The sequence below is a fragment of the Electrona antarctica genome (genome assembly GCF_951216825.1).
Source record: "Electrona antarctica genome assembly, chromosome: 3".
NCBI classification, from domain to species: Eukaryota; Metazoa; Chordata; class Actinopteri; order Myctophiformes; family Myctophidae; genus Electrona; species Electrona antarctica.
Window position 1 is genome coordinate 12,395,954 of NC_136808.1, and position 18,094 is coordinate 12,414,047.

Here is an 18,094-nt window from a genome sequence, read left to right on the forward strand (position 1 = left end):
GGGTATTCCCCCGTGGTATCGCAGGGTGGGAGCTGGAGGGGCTCCGGTGTACGGGAGGGAGGGAGCTTTGGGAGAGCAGAGCCCTTGAGGGGCCTGGAGCTCAGATGGGGCCTGGCTGGAGGGTAAACTTTATACATACACACACACACGGAGCAGACACGGAAAGACATGCACGGTGAGTAGAGAGGGAGAACACCTTGAGAGGAAGAGACTGTCAGAGAGGGAGCAGCAGCCGGGAAGGTCCCACGAGGATACACAGTCAAGAGAAAAACATGCACATGCACACGCACGAACGCGGTAACACACACGCACACGCGCGCGTGCGCACACGCACACTCGCACACACACACACTATTAAAAAACTATTCTATGATCAGAAACGACAGAAACAGGCATGGTGGTTGTGTGTGCATGTATATTCACAAAGACACTGAATATGTTCTGACTTACAGCATGATGAAATTGAAACTGTGTGGGTTGAATTAATTTTCAAAAATGCTAAATCAGTGGGCACCGTCTATAGACCGCCTGACCAACATGGGTTCTATGATATACTTGAGGGGTGCTTAGCTGGGGAGGAATGTGTAGAGAAAATCCTGATTGGCGACTATAATACAGACATGCAACATAAGGAAGCACCTGTGTTTAACTAGGCTCCAGACTTCCCAAAACAAACTGGTCTGACTGACAGGCTACTACTTGGCCTCACTCCCCGAACATCACCTCACCCCTGCCCACTTTGACAGGCTGGAATGGCTTAGGGTTGACGACAGAGTACAGCATCTTGCAATGGGTCTGGTCCACAAGATTCGATACACCACCAAGATACCCATGTACCTGTCTAAATACTTCCTTAATGTCAACGAAGTCCACACCCACAACACCAGAGGGAGTTCAACTAACCATGTGCAACCCAGATTCGGCACAAACAAGGGACTAAATTAATTTCGCTCCTATGCCACCAAAATGTGGAACGCCCTACCAACAGTCATTAAGACATGCAAATCCCTTGACTCCTTCAAAACCGCCCTCAAAGGGCACCTACGGACGGCTGCAATTAGAAACTGGCCCCCATAAAATCTGAATCCCCCACCCACCCCTTTTCCCCCTCACTGTATATGTTTCTTTTCCATTTTTACCTCCTCTTTGATGATTTCCTGTTTTGACTATATAGTTGTGTATATTTGTACGTTTCCAATTGTTTTGATGAATTGAAAATGGTGGGCCCTATTGTAAACAAGTGTAATGCTTTATGGTGTCGTCCACTCACAGTTAACAGTTGTTGTATTGAGTTGAAATGTACTGTAATTCTGCAAACTGTTAATAAATCAATCAATCAAAAAACACACACACACACACACACACACACACACACACACACACACACACACACACACACACACACACACACACACACACACACACACACACACACACACACACACACACACACACACACACACACACACACACACACACACACACACACACACACACACCTTTTCCTTGCTTTTGAAATGTTCCCTTCTTATTATCCAGCCATTCATCTTTCTGTCTGTCTGTCTGTCCGTCCATCCATCCATCCTGTCACCTCCATCTCCTTTCTGCCTCCTGCTGTTTCCTCTCCACTCTCGACTGCAATGGAAGATGCCGTGTTCTAACAGGATTAGATGCGTCTCCATCATGTGAGATTTGGGATCACAGGACCAAAGGCCTCTCCGGGGGATGGATGGAGGGGGGGGTGGAGGGAGGGATGGGTGTACAGCTAGGGAGATGAGGAGGGGATCATGGAACAAGACCTCCTCTCCCCTCCCCTCGATCCCAAAGGCATCCAGATGCTCGGGCATGGATGGATGGGGGAGAAAAGATGGGAGCAAGAAGAGAGTGAGGGAAGCATGGACGAATGGAGCGAGATCAAACGTTGTGTTCCAAGGGACATCTGTCTCCCTGGGACAGCAGTGTCTCTGTCATTTTACTTGCATCAACTACAAAACAACTTAGTCTGGGTCACTCTGTCTTCGGCATCCGGTCTTTTAATTAAAACTTGGAAGTTTTCTTTGTGCATATATCGTATAAGATAAGGCAACGTCTGACAGAATGAGTGGGAGGCTAAAGCGGAGACTCAGCCATGTAAAAGCTGTTTGAGACTGATTTGAGTCTTTCTGACCCCCAGACAGTCCAAAGGACCTCCATTTCCCCAGAGGCAGTTAGAATTAATTATCAACTCACTAGGTTTATGGCTTCTAAATTGAAACGTATTGCTCTTTAAAACCTCTTCTCTAATTGTGTAGTCATTAATGGCCGATATCCTATCTACACTGCCTTGATGGGCACATAAAAACTCACCATGACGGATGAGCAGAAGTGCAGTTGTTGAAAGGTGGCCTATTGTTCTGAATGTGCACCACTAGGGGGAGTACAGTCCTATCCTATATGAGGAGGAGGGAGAGAGAGAGAGAGAGAGAGATCAGCTTCACTACTCTGTGTACAGTAACCAGATGACATATGAAAGATTGATGGCTTACTTCAAGCTTTGTCGTCAAAAAAATACAAACATGCAATCCACATGACACGCACATAGCCTACCGGTACAAGCGTACACTGAACACAGGATGATCATATAGGCTACTTGACATTTATAAGGACAATTTCTCAGTAACTGTAAGTGTGTGCACTGAATGTTCAGTTCAGTTTATTTCTGAATGTGGAAAAGTGGGAAGTGAATTCAGACTGAGGGGTCAAATTGTCGAAGGCATTTATAGCAACTTAGCAAGGGGGCTGAGTTGGGGAGGGGGTATTTTTTTCACACAATGGCGTAAAAATTGGGTATTTAGCACATAGCGCTTAGACAGCGCATAGACAGTGTTCCATTCATTCCGCCAACTTAAGTCCGACCGCCACTGCTGGCCTGCTCTGTGCCAAAAAAAAAAATCTGTGAATTGAGCGGTGCAACTCTGTGTGGGGGTCTGGGGTCCCCGGGGGGTCCCCAGACCCACAGGAGTGCGCCCATGCAGGTTGCCGGCCCGGTTCCGGCGAGCCGCCCCACATCCGAAATTGTCGAGAAATGACAGAGTTGTGTGGGGGAATTAGCAGACAACACTCTCTCTCTCACAAGTAAGAGTGTGGTATTCTCCCTCCCATGCACGCACACTCCACATTGTAATTAGCAGGCAACAGTGCAACACTCTCTCTCTCTCTCTCTGTTTCTAGCTCAACAGCGCCCCTTTGGCACCTGTTGGTACCCTAAACATACATATACATACACATACATACATGGGGAACCCGGACATTGCTGTTCCTTGGAGTGGCTGCACCACTCAAAAATGGCATCTTAGAAATATGAAGCAGCGCTTTCTGCTTCTACAGGCCAACAGGCCTGGAATAGCCTAAACTCACACTACACCTTAGACTGGCACTCTGTAGACATTTTTTAGTGGTGCAACCACTCCAAGGAACAGTAATGTCCCTATGGGACTATGTCCCGATGTTTAGAGTACCAGTAGGGGCAAAAGTGGCGCTGTTGTGCCAGAAACAGAGAGAGAGAGATAGTTTTGATTGATTGATTGAAATATTTATTAACAGTTTGCAGAATTATAGTACATTTCAAGCACAAACTCAATACAAAGACTGTTAACTGTGAGTGGACGACCCAATTAAGCATTACACTTGTTTACAAGAGGGTCCACCTTGTTAGTGTTGCACTGTTGCCTGCTAATTACAGAGAGAGAGAGGCAGGGGGAGAGGGGAGTTGCACCACTCAGTTCACACGTGTGTGATTTTTCAATCATGTACAGCTCAAGACCTACTTTTTCGACGACACACATTGACGCACACATTTTAACACCCCATTTCTGCACGGCGGCAGAAGCAGCAGCAATAAACGATAATGTATGTCTTCTTACCTATATTTGGGAGAAAGTGTCTTCCCTCATTTCCCCGTGAATTTATCGAACCGGGCCAATAGCTTATTAAATGAGTTTGCAACTTAGAGTATGGTTTGCAACTGCCAACACGCTCTCCAGCTCAAATCAGGCTCAAATGTGAATAGTGGTGCAACCATTAAGGTTCCTGTATCACGCAGTACCTGTTACAAAGGTTCCTAGTAATAAGCAACGGACATGACGAGAGAGTTGTGCTTGAAATGTACTGTAATTCTGCAAACTGTTAATAAATATTTCAATCAATCAAAAACACCAACATTACTCAAAGCAAACACCCTTTTTAACATCTATTTTATTCTCCAACGCTAAATAGGCCTACATTATTGCTGTAGGCCTAAGAGATATATTTGTGTATATATCAAAACAACCAAAACAAAAATCAGACCTTGTCTGAACTGAGTGGTACAACAGCGCCCCCTGTTGGTACCCTAAACATATACACGGACGACGGACATTGCTGGTTCTAGGGTTGCACCACTCAATAATAATCCCCCCATAGGGATAGGTCACCCTATCCGTCCCCCCCCCCCCCGGAGATTGAGGGAGATAGGTCACCCGGCCTATAATGACCTGTTTCAGTGGGAAGGTGCTGGGGCTCCTTGTGTGTGTGATTCACTTCCTTATAAGTTCAGCCAGTGTTGCCATGTCTGCTTATAAGCGACCTTTGGCTACTTAATTAGGAGACCATTGCACAGGTAGACACTAGGTGGTGCTAGAGCACCTGCCCTTTGCCCTCTGGACAGCAATGTGCCCTTTTGAAAAAAAGAAAACCCCATTTTTATTATAATAGGCCATACACTGTACACAGTATGTGGGCCATGGTGACATTGATCAATTCTTGATAAAAAAGCTTCTAATATATCATTTATGCCCCAAAATCTATAAATCTCACACTATTCATGAATCGCCAGAACATATTTTCTTAATGGAGGTTGCTAGCGATTCAGGGCTGGAGCCAGGCTAGGTGCACAGCCAATTCCATGGCAATCCGACCAGTAGTATCCTGTCGTGTTCTGGACCAAACTCTTGGACAGATGGCTAATCCATTCTTAAATTCCCATCTACTATAGCAATTCCCATATACTATAGTTACCGGTATTTGGACCCACACAAGTAAGATAAAAAAAAATGTAAACAATATTACATTGTTAATCACAAAGACAAATAAGCCTCTGCAGCATAGGCCTATATTTATTTATTACTAGGCCCTAGCCTAGTCGTGTCTGTTAATTACTAGCATGGTACTTACTACTTCCTTCTGAATATTTTATTTCATTAAAAGAAATGGAGATGTTCAGTTGCTCACCACCACTGCTTAAGTGGACAAGACTAAGTGAGTAATGTACTGTATGGGGAACTGATGGTCTTGGACATTAATATGCTAGATTTGATGACCACCCCCCCCCCCCCCCCCCCCCATTCTCACCCAGCGGGCTCATTATTATCAGTGGAGATTGGTTGATGTGCATAGACACTCATATGAAAGCCGTCTGAAGGCATTACTGTACACACACACACACACACAGTCACACTCCCCCATTGTGAGTGATAAGGAACTTCTCATGAACAGGAGGGGCAGCACTGTTAAACATGACCGCAAGGCAGGCCACAGAAAGGAGTGGTGTGTGTGTGTGTCTGTGCTGTACATCATGCAAATGGATACATTTGGTTTCCTTTCAGATTTTTTGTACACTTCTAATACACATCCACCTACGCCCACAGCTGTACACACAGATGCACCCTGACACATGACACAATTAATGTTGTGTGGGAAAGCATATTGAGCTACTTTTGTATTTTATAAATCCAAATTAGTCAAATGTATAAGTCTGGATTGACCCCAATGATTACACAAAGCAATGGAGCATTAGGAAGACTAATAGCTTTTGTCAGGACCCAAGAGGAACCAGAACTTCAAATACATCTGCAGACAACACCTCTACTTTGACATTTCCTCAGCATCGGGGCTTTTTTTTTATCAGACATGCAAAGATGAATGTGTAAGGGAAAATCTATTCATGTACGACACCATGCAAGTGGGGCCCGCACATTGTTTACTAGTTTCTGTAATTCTGTATGGATTGCGTGTCAGCCAGCCTTGCTCATTATGAAACGAAATAGCAAGAATTCCTATTCAGCACCAAACATATTCAGTGAACAGCCCTATGGACATTTCTGCCTTCCATAGTCCTTGACTGAGAGTAGATGTGACCTACTGGCCATGTTGAACTGCTTGAAGAAGGTCCTACATTACAAACATCATCACAGCCCACACACACACACAGATACACACACACACATCCACTGTCCCTTGTTCCTAATGAGCTTTATCGTGTTGGTCCCGCTTGACTTGTCTTGCTAACTGGCACACATATATCCACATGTTCCACTTGAGCAGGCAGAGGGGACAGGATGACTGGCTAGGACGCTTTCTCAGTTACATGAGTGTTTTACTGCAACAGCCAGGAGCAACAGCAAGTCAGCTAAACCCCATCTCTATTGTGTGTATGTGTCCGCGCCACAATTAGTCACTAAACAGTGTTAACAGTGTCCCCATATTCCGTAGTTGTTAATGCTCATCGAGTCAAAATCTTAAATAGACAAATCTACAAAAAACAGACAATCAACACTGTCTGGCAGTTGGCTTTTCTATGCCCTTGTCTGCATGATGCGCAGGAGTTTTATGGAAGCACATATGTACAGTACACACACGCAGACACAGCACAGCGTGTGTGTGTACAGTACACACACGCAGACACAGCACAAGTTAGGACTTGTTCAGGTAAGCTCATGATTCAAAATGGAACCAAATGGCAAGTGAGGTCATGAGAGTGAGGAAAAAGCAGTGTGAGAATTTGGAAGAGTAAGGAACAGAGAGATACTGGCTAAATTTGAAGGGGCATAAAAGTGCAAAAGTAGTGCAAACTCTTAGTTTGAAATTGAATCACTGGGATTCTGTCCCCGTGAATGAAGACTAGTCTAGTTCCCATGTACTGTATAGACAGAGGGAGAGCATATGTGGAACACATCTCTGAAAGAGAAGTAAGAAGTAAGAAATAAATGCAGGATTTGCAATACATGTTTGCAAAACTAAGGAAATACTGCATATAATGCATGTTAATTCATGCAAAATAGGCAGCTGCTTAGTAGTGTGGCAATTGTCAAAGATATATAGAAGTTCATTGCTTGAGTACAGTTGGAAAATATCTCTAAAATTCTCTGTAATTTCACAGAGATGATAGTTTTTAAGAGCAAAGTAAAAATGCAAGGCATTTAAAATGAAATTTAAATTAAAGACACACACACACAAGTGTAATTTCAAAATTGTGTTTCAATATTCAAAAATGTAAACCAATACTGTAAATACAATGACAAGTACAAGTTTGTTGTAATTTAAGCCAATATGCCACTTCCAAAGCTCATTCATCCCTTTGATCATTTAGATGGGTACAGGAGGGCAAAACCCAATAAAAGGCTCAACAACAAATTAACGCAAGTCTACCAATAAATACACAAAAACCTAAACCAAAAAATCAAGGCGATAATCTTTCACAGGCTATAGTGAAGGAGCAATACGTGCAGAACCAGACACATTTGTAACAGTTCTTAAAACATTTAACCAGGAGTATCTCAACAAGAAAAGCAATGAAATGATTTGGCAGGATTGTGTAAAAAAGAAAATAAGAAAAAACACAATTTGTGTCTGCAGTACAAACATTTAATGAAAACAATATATTAGATGAAAGGCAGCATTTCTAATGTTTGCATTTTTAATGTTTGCATTTTACCAGTCTTCATTTGACCACTGTATCACTCCCAGACTCACTAAATAAATAAATCAATCACAAAGTGTTCCGAGCTGTGCTTTCACATTTAGCTTCACCATAAAAAAAGACATGTTCCTGCTGCCCATCAACCTTACATTCTTGCTTGTAATAACATATTATATAAGGTTCAACTATCTTCTACACATATCTATGAGGCAGCTAAGCCCAGCAATAATGGCTGGAAGGCACCATCGATGGTCTTTAAAACAACTCATCTGAGTCTGGTTTTATTCCTGAATGTCAGAAACAGAACCAGGCCAATATACAGTATATATCCTAAGATGGAACCTTAGTGTCAGTGGTAAGACCAGTCCTCCTCCCTCCTGGTGTCAGTTACAAGGTATCTTTTTTTCTCCAAGCTTCTCTGTCCAACTACATTGAGGAAAGGACGGAATGGATTAAGAGGTGTTTTGCAGTGGTGGCAGGGGGCCAGGAAGAGTCTGGGATTTTGTCTTTGGAGACGCAGCTTTTTTTTGAATAACCCTCGTCGTCTCTCACGCATACACACCACGCACACTCGTTGCGAGCTCAGAGCTCATCGTGGTTCCTGGTGAGGTCCTCTCCATAGTTGGTAGCCTGACTTCCCACAAACATGTTCCAGTTCTCTAAGATCTCTTGCTTGCTAAGCATCTGATCCTGAAAAGACAGACAGACACACACGCCACTGGATCAGTAAACTTGAGAAGACAGAGAATATTAGTTACATTTTTTTAAGGGTTAACCCATTTTGACCTGAGATCAGATTCTAAAAATGTCTTCTACATCCTGACAGTTCTCTGAAAAAGCTATGTTTCTTCAAGCTCTGAGCTTGTAGGTCGCTATGAGCTTGTAGATCTGCTATTTTTCAATAGCTAAAGCATAACATAATGCCAACACCAAAAGGGGTTACTGCCCAAAATGGGTGAAGGGTTAAATGGCTCTCTATTGACGATATTCAGACCACGGCCATCTTGGCAGCAAGGTGCCAACTAGGTGCAACTTCCCATTGACAGCCCATTCATCCAAACAGAAAAGTCCTATCTGATTGTATTAATGGGTTAATGCTAGGGTTGTCGTAATCACGTCATTTTCAACGATCGGATTCAGAGCTAAAAAACATGATCAGGACATCCCTAGTATCAATATCATGATATTAGACTTGGTCTGTGATTTTGGATACTGTACTATTGTGATATGGCATAAGAGTGTTCTATAAAAATATAATATCGGATCGGGAAAGAAAATCGGCAGATACTCAAAATAAAATGATCGGAATCTTAAAAACGTGTTCGGGACATACAGGACACAGTTACAGTATTATTTTTATATAAAAAGATGCCATAAGTCAATAAAAACAGACATATTTGTACCTTGTCCTGGTCCGACTCGTACACTAGATGTCTGGCCTCGGCCTGGGCATGGTCGTAGTCCTGAGGCAGAATCCACTGGCGGATCTCCTCTTGATCCATCTTCCCGTCCTTGTTCAAGTCCCGGAAGTCTGAGAACTGGTCCCTCTCAGTCTTGACCCAATCTGGCTCTGGACCGCCGTCCTCGTGGGAGAACATGTCAGCTGAAACCACAGAGGAATATAACATTGGAGGAAGCAGGGTTACATTGTGACATTTTAAAAAAATAAAAAAATAAATGCAAAAAGATCGGCTAAAACTAATAAACAAAACAAAAACTAAACCTTTTCAAAAAATAAAAAAAACTTGAAAACCTGCATTAAAACATTACCAAAAAAAAGAATGAAAAAAATTATAATAACTTTATAAAAAATTCTAAGCTATAACCTTGGAAGAGACCCAATAGAAATAGACATAACTATTCAGCATGTGGCACACAAAATGCCAGGCATGCGTATACAGCCGTGATGATCACTGCTTATGTCTTGTAATCAGGGGATGCAGAGTAGAGATGACCAGACGCACCAGAAAGAGATTAAACAAAGTTCTGTGGGTCTGAAAAGACACAACCATGCAGCACCACTCTATCTGGACTGGGGAGTGGAGTGAGAGGGTTTATGTCACGTGCAGGCTCACAGAAGTTTCCCAGAGCTTCCAACAAGCACGGCTTTGATTCTGTAATTAGGACACGAAAGAATACGGGGCAGAATCTATTCCTCTGGGATGTGGGGGGGAAAGTGCTGAAAAACCAGGGAACTACAGTGAGGGTTGTTGTACGTTTTGCCTCACAATACTTCAGAATCTTGAATAATCTGAAGGGAGAATGGCCGTGATTTTTGTATTTTTTCCAGTTTCACGCGTTTATGAGGTGACAGTACTTCATTAGACCCCTTGGTGTGGTTGTTATATGTGCAATAATGTCTTCCTTTTGTATTTAGGGTTTCTTCCTGAAACCTTGACAGTCAAACGTGCCAATGAAAAAAACAGTGATATAGTGACATCACAATATCATCTCCTCCCCTAACCCCTCCCCCTTTATCATACAGCTGTGGGTGCGGCCTCAGTTATTCATCTTTAAGCACCTGTCCTGTTTGATTAATTTAAATTTTCCATACAGTTTAACAGTTTGTAGAATGGGTACAGTTCAAGGAAAGTACAGGTCAATACAAAATCCGCTATAAAAAAATAAAATAAAACCAGAAAAAGCCTTAAGACTTATAAAGGTCATGCATTTTCAATTCATCAAAACATTTTATTAAAATACATACAAATATACACTGTACGGTATAAAAATAAAGAGGTGGGGGGGGCTTTTTTTTTTTTTACAGGGGCCAGTTTCGAATTGCAGACACCTGCAAGTTCTTGTTGAGAGCGGTTTTGAAGGAGTCTTAGGGATTCGCATTTCATAATGGCTGTTCGTAGGGCGTTCCACATTTTAGTGACATAGGAGCGAAATTAATTTAACCCCTTGTTTGAGCTGAATCTGGCTTGAATGTGGCTTGTGTAACTCCCTCTGCTGTATGGAACTTAACACTGCACTGTTGTTATAGATAGGCCAATGGACCTTTTGGTAAGCGCCACCCCCCTCCCTTTACTGTTGCTAAGTAGGACACTCTTGCTGCTCCTACACTGAGGACTGTGTTATGTCACCGTTTTTCTGAAGAGGAATAGAAGTATTAACATCAAGAACATCCATACTATAATAACGCCATGGTGAAACGTTGCTGTTGGGCGTCCTGTAACAGTGCTTCATAGGTACCCAGAAACGTTTGGGGCATTTTCTTTTATTAGTTTTCCCGTGGGTGCGCACATGTCAGTGTTTACAATTACAATTAACAATGTGGAGGTGGAGGAGGCGGCCGTCACTAGTTTACAGCTGAAAGATGTGCCAAACAAAATTATTGATGATTTTCTGCTACAAAGCACACCTACATTTGCGCCAAGGTAAGTTGTTTGTTGGACGACTGATTTAACCATCGTTTAGTCAAAGTTGACGGTAATAGTATGATTTAGTAGCAGGGAGGGTGAATGAGTGAAACAGTCTGTCTCTGTTAGCATTAGCATCGGATAAGACAGTGACCGTCACAGTATTGTATCAAGATAATTATTATTTTTGAGCCGTTCGAAAGAAAATGCCCCAAACGTTCTGGGTACATATGAAGCACTGTTGCATGATGCTCAACAGCAACGTTTCTTTTCCCTAAAGAAGGCCAAAAGGTCGAAACTTTGGATTCTTGTCAATAAATATACAGCATCGTGGCTACGTGTGTGCGGCCTTTTCTCATTTTTACTTATTTACTACCTTAGGCCAGCACCTCACCAACACTGGAGTGCGCCCTTTCCTGCTTTGCCAACAGCAACGTTTCACCATGGCGTTATTATAGTATGGATGTTCTTGATGTTAATACTTCTATTCCTCTTCGGAAAAACGGCGACATAACACAGTCCTCAGTGTAGGAGCAGCAAGAGTGTCCTACTTAGCAACAGTAACAGGGGAGGGGCGGGAGGAGGGTGGCGCTTACCGAAAGGCCTATTGTGCCTGGTATACCTCCCGCAAACTAGAGCCCTCAAAATCAAATGAACACTCTGGCAGGGACGGCTCCAGGGGGGGGGGGCAAGGGTGGAGGCTTATCCCCCCCTAAAAACAAGCCCAATTGACTGACTTATATGTAAACCAAGATTCATTAGCCCCCCCTCTAAATAGCCAGCCCCCCCATAGCACCCCCAGTCACAATTTTCTGGAGCCGTCGCTGCACTCTGGATTTTGTTGTATAGTTATTAAATGTAGATGAGCCTTACAGATGAACGACTTACCAATATACTCATCCTCGTCCACATGTCCATCACCATTCTTATCAATATCCTCCAGGGTTTCCTGCACACAAATAGGACGTATTGATATCATAAAATGTGGATGCAAGGGTCAATAGCAGTGTAACCTTCAATGACAGTAATTAAATAGAAACTCTGGGCTCCAGGAGCCTCCAGGCAGTACAAGCAAAGCTACGAGTCTTCATACCTCTGGACTTTTGAGCCATCAGATTAGGTGGAATGTAATTGATTTCTAGCTTAAAGGATTGCTCATGTGGTTAACCATCAAACTGTGTTAAAAAACAATAGCAGCCGAACAAACTGTCTTGGAACATTTTAGACATTTTGTCTATTATATTGGTAAAGGCTACCTTTGTTTTAGTCAGACTGAGACATCGCAATTAATCACTGAAGATGCCACTACTTGAGCATGACTTTGGTAACACTCATAATATTTTAAAAATGAACTATTAATAATTAACTCAAATGGGTCATCATTGTTTTATGGACACCGAGACAGTGCATTACTTGCAACACTTGTACCGAAATGTATATTTAAAGAAGTCTTAAGTGGAATAGTCAGACTATCCCACTAGATAGTAATTTGCAGGCAGAATTAAAGATTCTTCAATATGAAGTTATATCCAAATGTAGCAAATGTATCCAAATGGTTGAGGAGCCCTCAACCTGAACAAATTGAACAGAAAAGGCAAACGAACTGATTGGATCATACTTCTACATTTTACAATTTAGAACCCTGCTAAACAAACGACAGTGTAAATAGCCACATAAGTAGGTGCAAAGACAACCATGTAGTGCCATCAGAGACACATACTTCACATACTTCCCCCAGATTACGATCACCCACAGAGATTTTGAAAACATGACTAATGACAAAAAACTCCCATATCTGTACATAAGTACAAAAATTGTGTGTATTCCTGCACTATCTGCATCAAGTGATCTTGGTACATAGAAAGTGATTTATTGAAGACTCCGACTTTCAAATGTACATACATTTTGTTTTGGTTGTATTGCTGTATTGTGCCTTTTGCTTTGGCAATGTAAACGTATGTTTTCTCATGCCAATAAAGCCCTTTGAATTGAATAGTGCCTCAAAGAACTAGCATACAGGTAAACATCAAGCATCTAAACTACATGCAGATAACACATCAAAATGTACTATGAGCAATTAGTATAACTAGCATTAATCTAAAGCAAGGGGACAAGAAGAGACACGGGGAGTGAGGAGGAGTCTGAAGAGGTGAGTTTTCAGACTGCGCTGGAAAATGAGGAGTGAGTGTGCAGTTCTGACTGCCAAGAGGGAGTGTTCTGACTACCAAGAGGGCGTGTGTTCCCACTTGCAGTTCCCCCAAAGGTCCAGGACTGTCATGTAGAGTATCTGCCAGGGTGATTTGATTTCTAAATCAAAATGTGTAAATTGTTATGCTCTCTAGTAACTTATGCCCCAATTCCATCGCGCCCCAGCTTTTTTCCGCCGACCTCACGCCGACAGCTCTGTGCGGCAGTTCTTGTATTCTTTATTTTGTTTTACTGAGAATAAGGTTAGAAATAAGTTTAGGGTTAGGCATAGTTTTACTGGGGTTAAGTTTAGGAATAGGGTTAGGTTTAGGCATAGTTTTACTGGGGTTAAGTTTAGGAATAAGGTTAGGTTAACCGTTTAAGCATAATTTACTTAGATTACTTTAGGAATACCAGTCCGCGCTGTTCCGCCGGCTGTACGCCCGGGGCGAGTTGGTAAAGGGGCGAGTTGTTTTGTATTCCAGCCTGATATGCACCCTCTGGTTTAAATCTGTCTAATCACACATCATGTTCCTATGGCAGTGTGGAGAGGACGTACCAAAATCACGATGTCTTTCATGTGGTCAAACTCCTCGGGGTGGAGGAATGCTGTGAACTCCTCTCTGTCGGCAAACAGATCCCTGTTCAGATCTGCCGTCTTGAAACGCCGCTCGTCGCGAGGGAGCATCTTCTTGAAGCTGAACTGGTCGGTCGCATCGTCAAACTCATCTGGATTGGCTGCCAAGATGGAAAGAAAAATCAGTGATCCCAGAACACTAATAGTAAACTCAAAATGTGTTGCCCAAATCTGAATAGAGAACTTGATACTTACAAAGGTAGTAGCCATAAGTGGCTTGCTTGTACTCGTCCCACGAGATGTGGTTGTCTTTGTTCAGGTCATAATCGGTCCACACCTTGGCTACATTCTCATATACATAACGCTTCTGAACCCTTTTTATCCAAGCCTTCAGTTCAATGGCGGTGATGTGACCGTCGGCATCACCGTCTATCCGGTCCACGATCTTACTGTGTGAGGTAAAGAGAATGCACATGCAGCAACATTAAATTATCATTTATTTAAATACAGATAGATATAATCCAAATACTGATGTCATGGCCTATAATATATTCTGACACCCAGCCAGCAGTGAGAGAGCACCTGTAATTGTGAAGTGGGCACTGGGCAATACAGGCACTCAACCATAACTCAATCAAGTGACAGGATAAGTACTGTAAAAATACGTTTTTCATGGGCCAAGTTTGGCTGTAAAGAGGTCTGAGTTGTCTGAAAACGCTACACTTGGAAAGTCTCAGGCCATTCATTCTACAAAAGGCAGACAAGTGTACATGTTCTCTCTCAGTTGCCACGTTGTGATGTTGCATACATAGAATAGATCCTCCCTCTTATGGATCATGACAGGAAAGGGAATTCTGTGGCAAGTAAAGCGCCAACACAACACGGACTACGCCCATTCAGCCAACTGAACTCGTGTGTTGCATGATGCCAAACTGTGTTCTCAGAGTTGTAGTAGCCAACATAGTAGCTGAGTAGCTCTGGTCCATAGCCTTACCGCTTTGATTCTGCCCTGCATGGCAGAATCAAAGCAGTAAGGCTATGGACCAGAGCTATAGTAGCTGAGCTACTTCACAAGTTTCCATGTACAGACAGACAGTGGGCCCGTACAATAGATTACACTATGTGATGATAGCTACCACTGCAGCTGTATATATGCTTTGACTTGACTGCAACTTTGACACCATTCAAAATGTTAATGTGCCATCTATAATTAAAAAGCTAGGCATTAGGCAATTATAACCATTGGAATGTGTGCGAATATCACGACGACTGTTACTTCCTTTAGGCATGATAGATAATGCTCCGTTATTTCATTAAGATTTTCTAACACGCAATGTTTCTCAAGTTAGTACCACTTGTTGAAATGTTAATGGACCTAATCTAGATAACTACACGCAGCAGTTTTACAGAAAGAAACATTAACTACACACATGTCCTCGGCCCGATATAGCCCTAATTGGCTTTGAATGTCTTGACTTTTAAATGCCTGGCATTTATAATTCCTTGCATGCAGACAGAGAGAAGATGCTCTGGTCCAAATCGATCATACAACAGCATGGAGAATTATCTGATCCAGATGAGAGCTTCATAATCTGAGCCTTCCTTACCCAAGCCTGTCCTTGCTCTCCTCGGGGGTGAGCTGATCGAATGTCTTGGCCTCATCTTTGCCCAGAAAGGCCTCATGGTCGTACTGGTAGCTCCTATTGTCTTCGTGGGGTACTTGCTGCTGCTGCTTGCTCACTTCTGGATCGGGGATATGGTGGACCCTTTCCTTTCTTAACGTTGGCTTACCGTGCACCAGTGTCACGGCAATAACGGCACACAGAAGCAGAGCGCACACCACGTACCTACTACACACATCCATCATCATCAGAGTGGAAATAAAGGTTGGGTTTTCCTGAGGTCAAGTCAGCTGTTTCTGAGCTTGACGATGGCACTACTACTATGGAACACACAGAATATGTAAACTGCTAAAGTGCAGGTAGTTCGACCGTGGGTCCCTCCTCCACACAACACTGTCTATCTCTGCCTTTACCAACGGAGTGCAACACCGGCAGAGCATCCAGCAGCAAAATCTCAGCACTGTCTGTGAGCATTTACGGTAGTTAGCCTACAACACTCCTAAGAACAACTTGTCAACTACACTGCAGCCGGTTTTCGGCAATATTGTGTGGTTTGCTGAGAATATTACGCAACCAAACTTTGTTTTCACGCTGCCCGCCTGCCCCCTCACGCAGAGCCAATCACATTTCTTATTTCAGACAACCCCCCGCCTCTTTTGTTGAGAGTACCTATGCCATTGGTCCATCCGCTGTCGGTAACACACGAGAGGACCTCCGGCGCCACGTTGCAAGATGAGTTGCAGACTATGGTTGCAGACAGTGCATGCTGCAGGCTGGAGCAGTGCCAGTCAGGGAGATGATGCCTGCAAAAATGAAATACTGTGACTGTGCACAAAATGCACACTGACACTGCACACACTGTGACTGTGCTCTTACTCTACGAGAGTAAGATTTACTCTCGTAGATGTATTTTATCGATTCTGACATGTCAGAATAATAATAATCTATCTAGTCTCTTCAAATTTGACCACACCACCACCACAGGGAGTGCAGTGCCCGGTGTCGAGTCGGTCGGACCCACGGTTGTCCATAACCAACACAGAAGGCCTCTGCATAATCTATATCTATCATAAAACACTACACATCTGAATGAAATTATGCTCATTCAAGAGCTGAAATCAATTATGCACTGGATGTTTAATTTCAACTATGCCCAGGCCATTTCACACTAATACCAGTAAGACGCCCTGAGGGCACGCATCTGCCTGCCGGCCTGAGTGACGGCAGACTGCTGGGTGAGCGCTGGCGCTTTGGCATGGGGGGTCAGATCAACATATGGAATGAATTCTGTACTGGCCTTATATGAAGCATGTCTTTGGTTTGATGAGGTCAGATCAACATAAGGAATGTCAGAACAGGTCAGCTCCATATATGGAGATCTAAGGGTGGCAGTGTCTTGAGTGTACAGGGTTTGATGAGGGCCCAGGTAGGGCTGGGCCTGTTGTGAACTCTAGTTTTCGCCGGCTGCCGGCGTGGCTGCACTAATAACTGGGGCAGGCCCGTCTCTAGAGTATGAATAGACAGGTATCAGTCAAAAGGGAGACATCGAAGAGGAAGGACGGATGGGGAAGGATCAACATATGGAATGTCAGAACAGGTCAGCTCCATATATGGAGATGGAGACGTGATGTCACGATTCGTGACCATATGTGGAGACGTGATGTCACAAGGAGTGACCATATATGGAGGTGTGACGTGACACACGGAAATGCAGGTTTTCATAGTAAATGCGACCTATGGTCGCAACTACGGTGCAATAATGTATGCAATGTTTGTATGTCATACATTGAATATTCTAAATGTATGTATACGTACGTATATGTATTACATGTATGTGAATGTAATTAAATGCACCTACAGACAGTAGCCTATACTGTACAATTGACAGCATCTAGACTAGTTAGTGCTTAAACTGGTTTATTAATAATTTCCATCAGAGAGTGCAACTTATGAATGTCAGAAATAGCTCTTATTAGCACCTAACAAAAACTTCGTATTATAGGCGACAGGACAAATTAGTGGTGTGCTGAGGAATGAATATCTCCACCAGGCGGGGTGGCCTATACCCAGGGAATGAATATCTCCACCAGGCAGGGTGGCCTATACCCAGGGAATTAATATATCCACCAGGCAGGGTGGCCTATACCCAGGGCTGAATATCTCCACCAGGCAGGGTGGCCTATACCCAGGGAATTAATATATCCACCAGGCAGGGTGGCCTATACCCAGGGAATTAATATATCCACCAGGCAGGGTGGCCTATACCCAGGGAATTAATATATCCACCAGGCAGGGTGGCCTATACCCAGGGCTGAATATCTCCACCAGGCAGGGTGGCCTATACCCAGGGAATGAATATCTCCACCAGGCGGGGTGGCCTATACCCAGGGAATTAATATATCCACCAGGCAGGGTGGCCTATACTCAGGGCTGAATATCTCCACCAGGCAGGGTGGCCTATACCCAGGGAATTAATATATCCACCAGGCAGGGTGGCCTATACCCAGGGCTGAATATCTCCACCAGGCAGGGTGGCCTATACCCAGGGCTGAATATCTTCACCAGGCAGGGTGGCCTATACCCAGGCCAGGGCTGAATATCTCATCTCATCGTCTATATGACACACAAC

At 43.5% G+C, this 18,094-nt stretch overlaps 1 protein-coding gene across 1 annotated transcript; it reads right to left on the reverse strand.

Moving 5' to 3' along the window:
* Window positions 1–7,254: 7,254 nt before the first annotated feature.
* On the reverse strand, window positions 7,255–16,045 carry rcn1 (reticulocalbin 1, EF-hand calcium binding domain). Its single transcript, XM_079497756.1, has 6 exons — window positions 15,451–16,045; window positions 14,099–14,292; window positions 13,826–14,004; window positions 11,968–12,028; window positions 9,118–9,317; window positions 7,255–8,404 (listed from the first exon to the last, which is right to left on the reverse strand). Exons 1-6 carry the CDS (start codon window positions 15,711–15,713, stop codon window positions 8,297–8,299), a joined length of 1,005 nt encoding a protein of 334 aa, XP_079353882.1. The 5' UTR covers window positions 15,714–16,045; the 3' UTR covers window positions 7,255–8,296.
* Window positions 16,046–18,094: the final 2,049 nt, after the last annotated feature.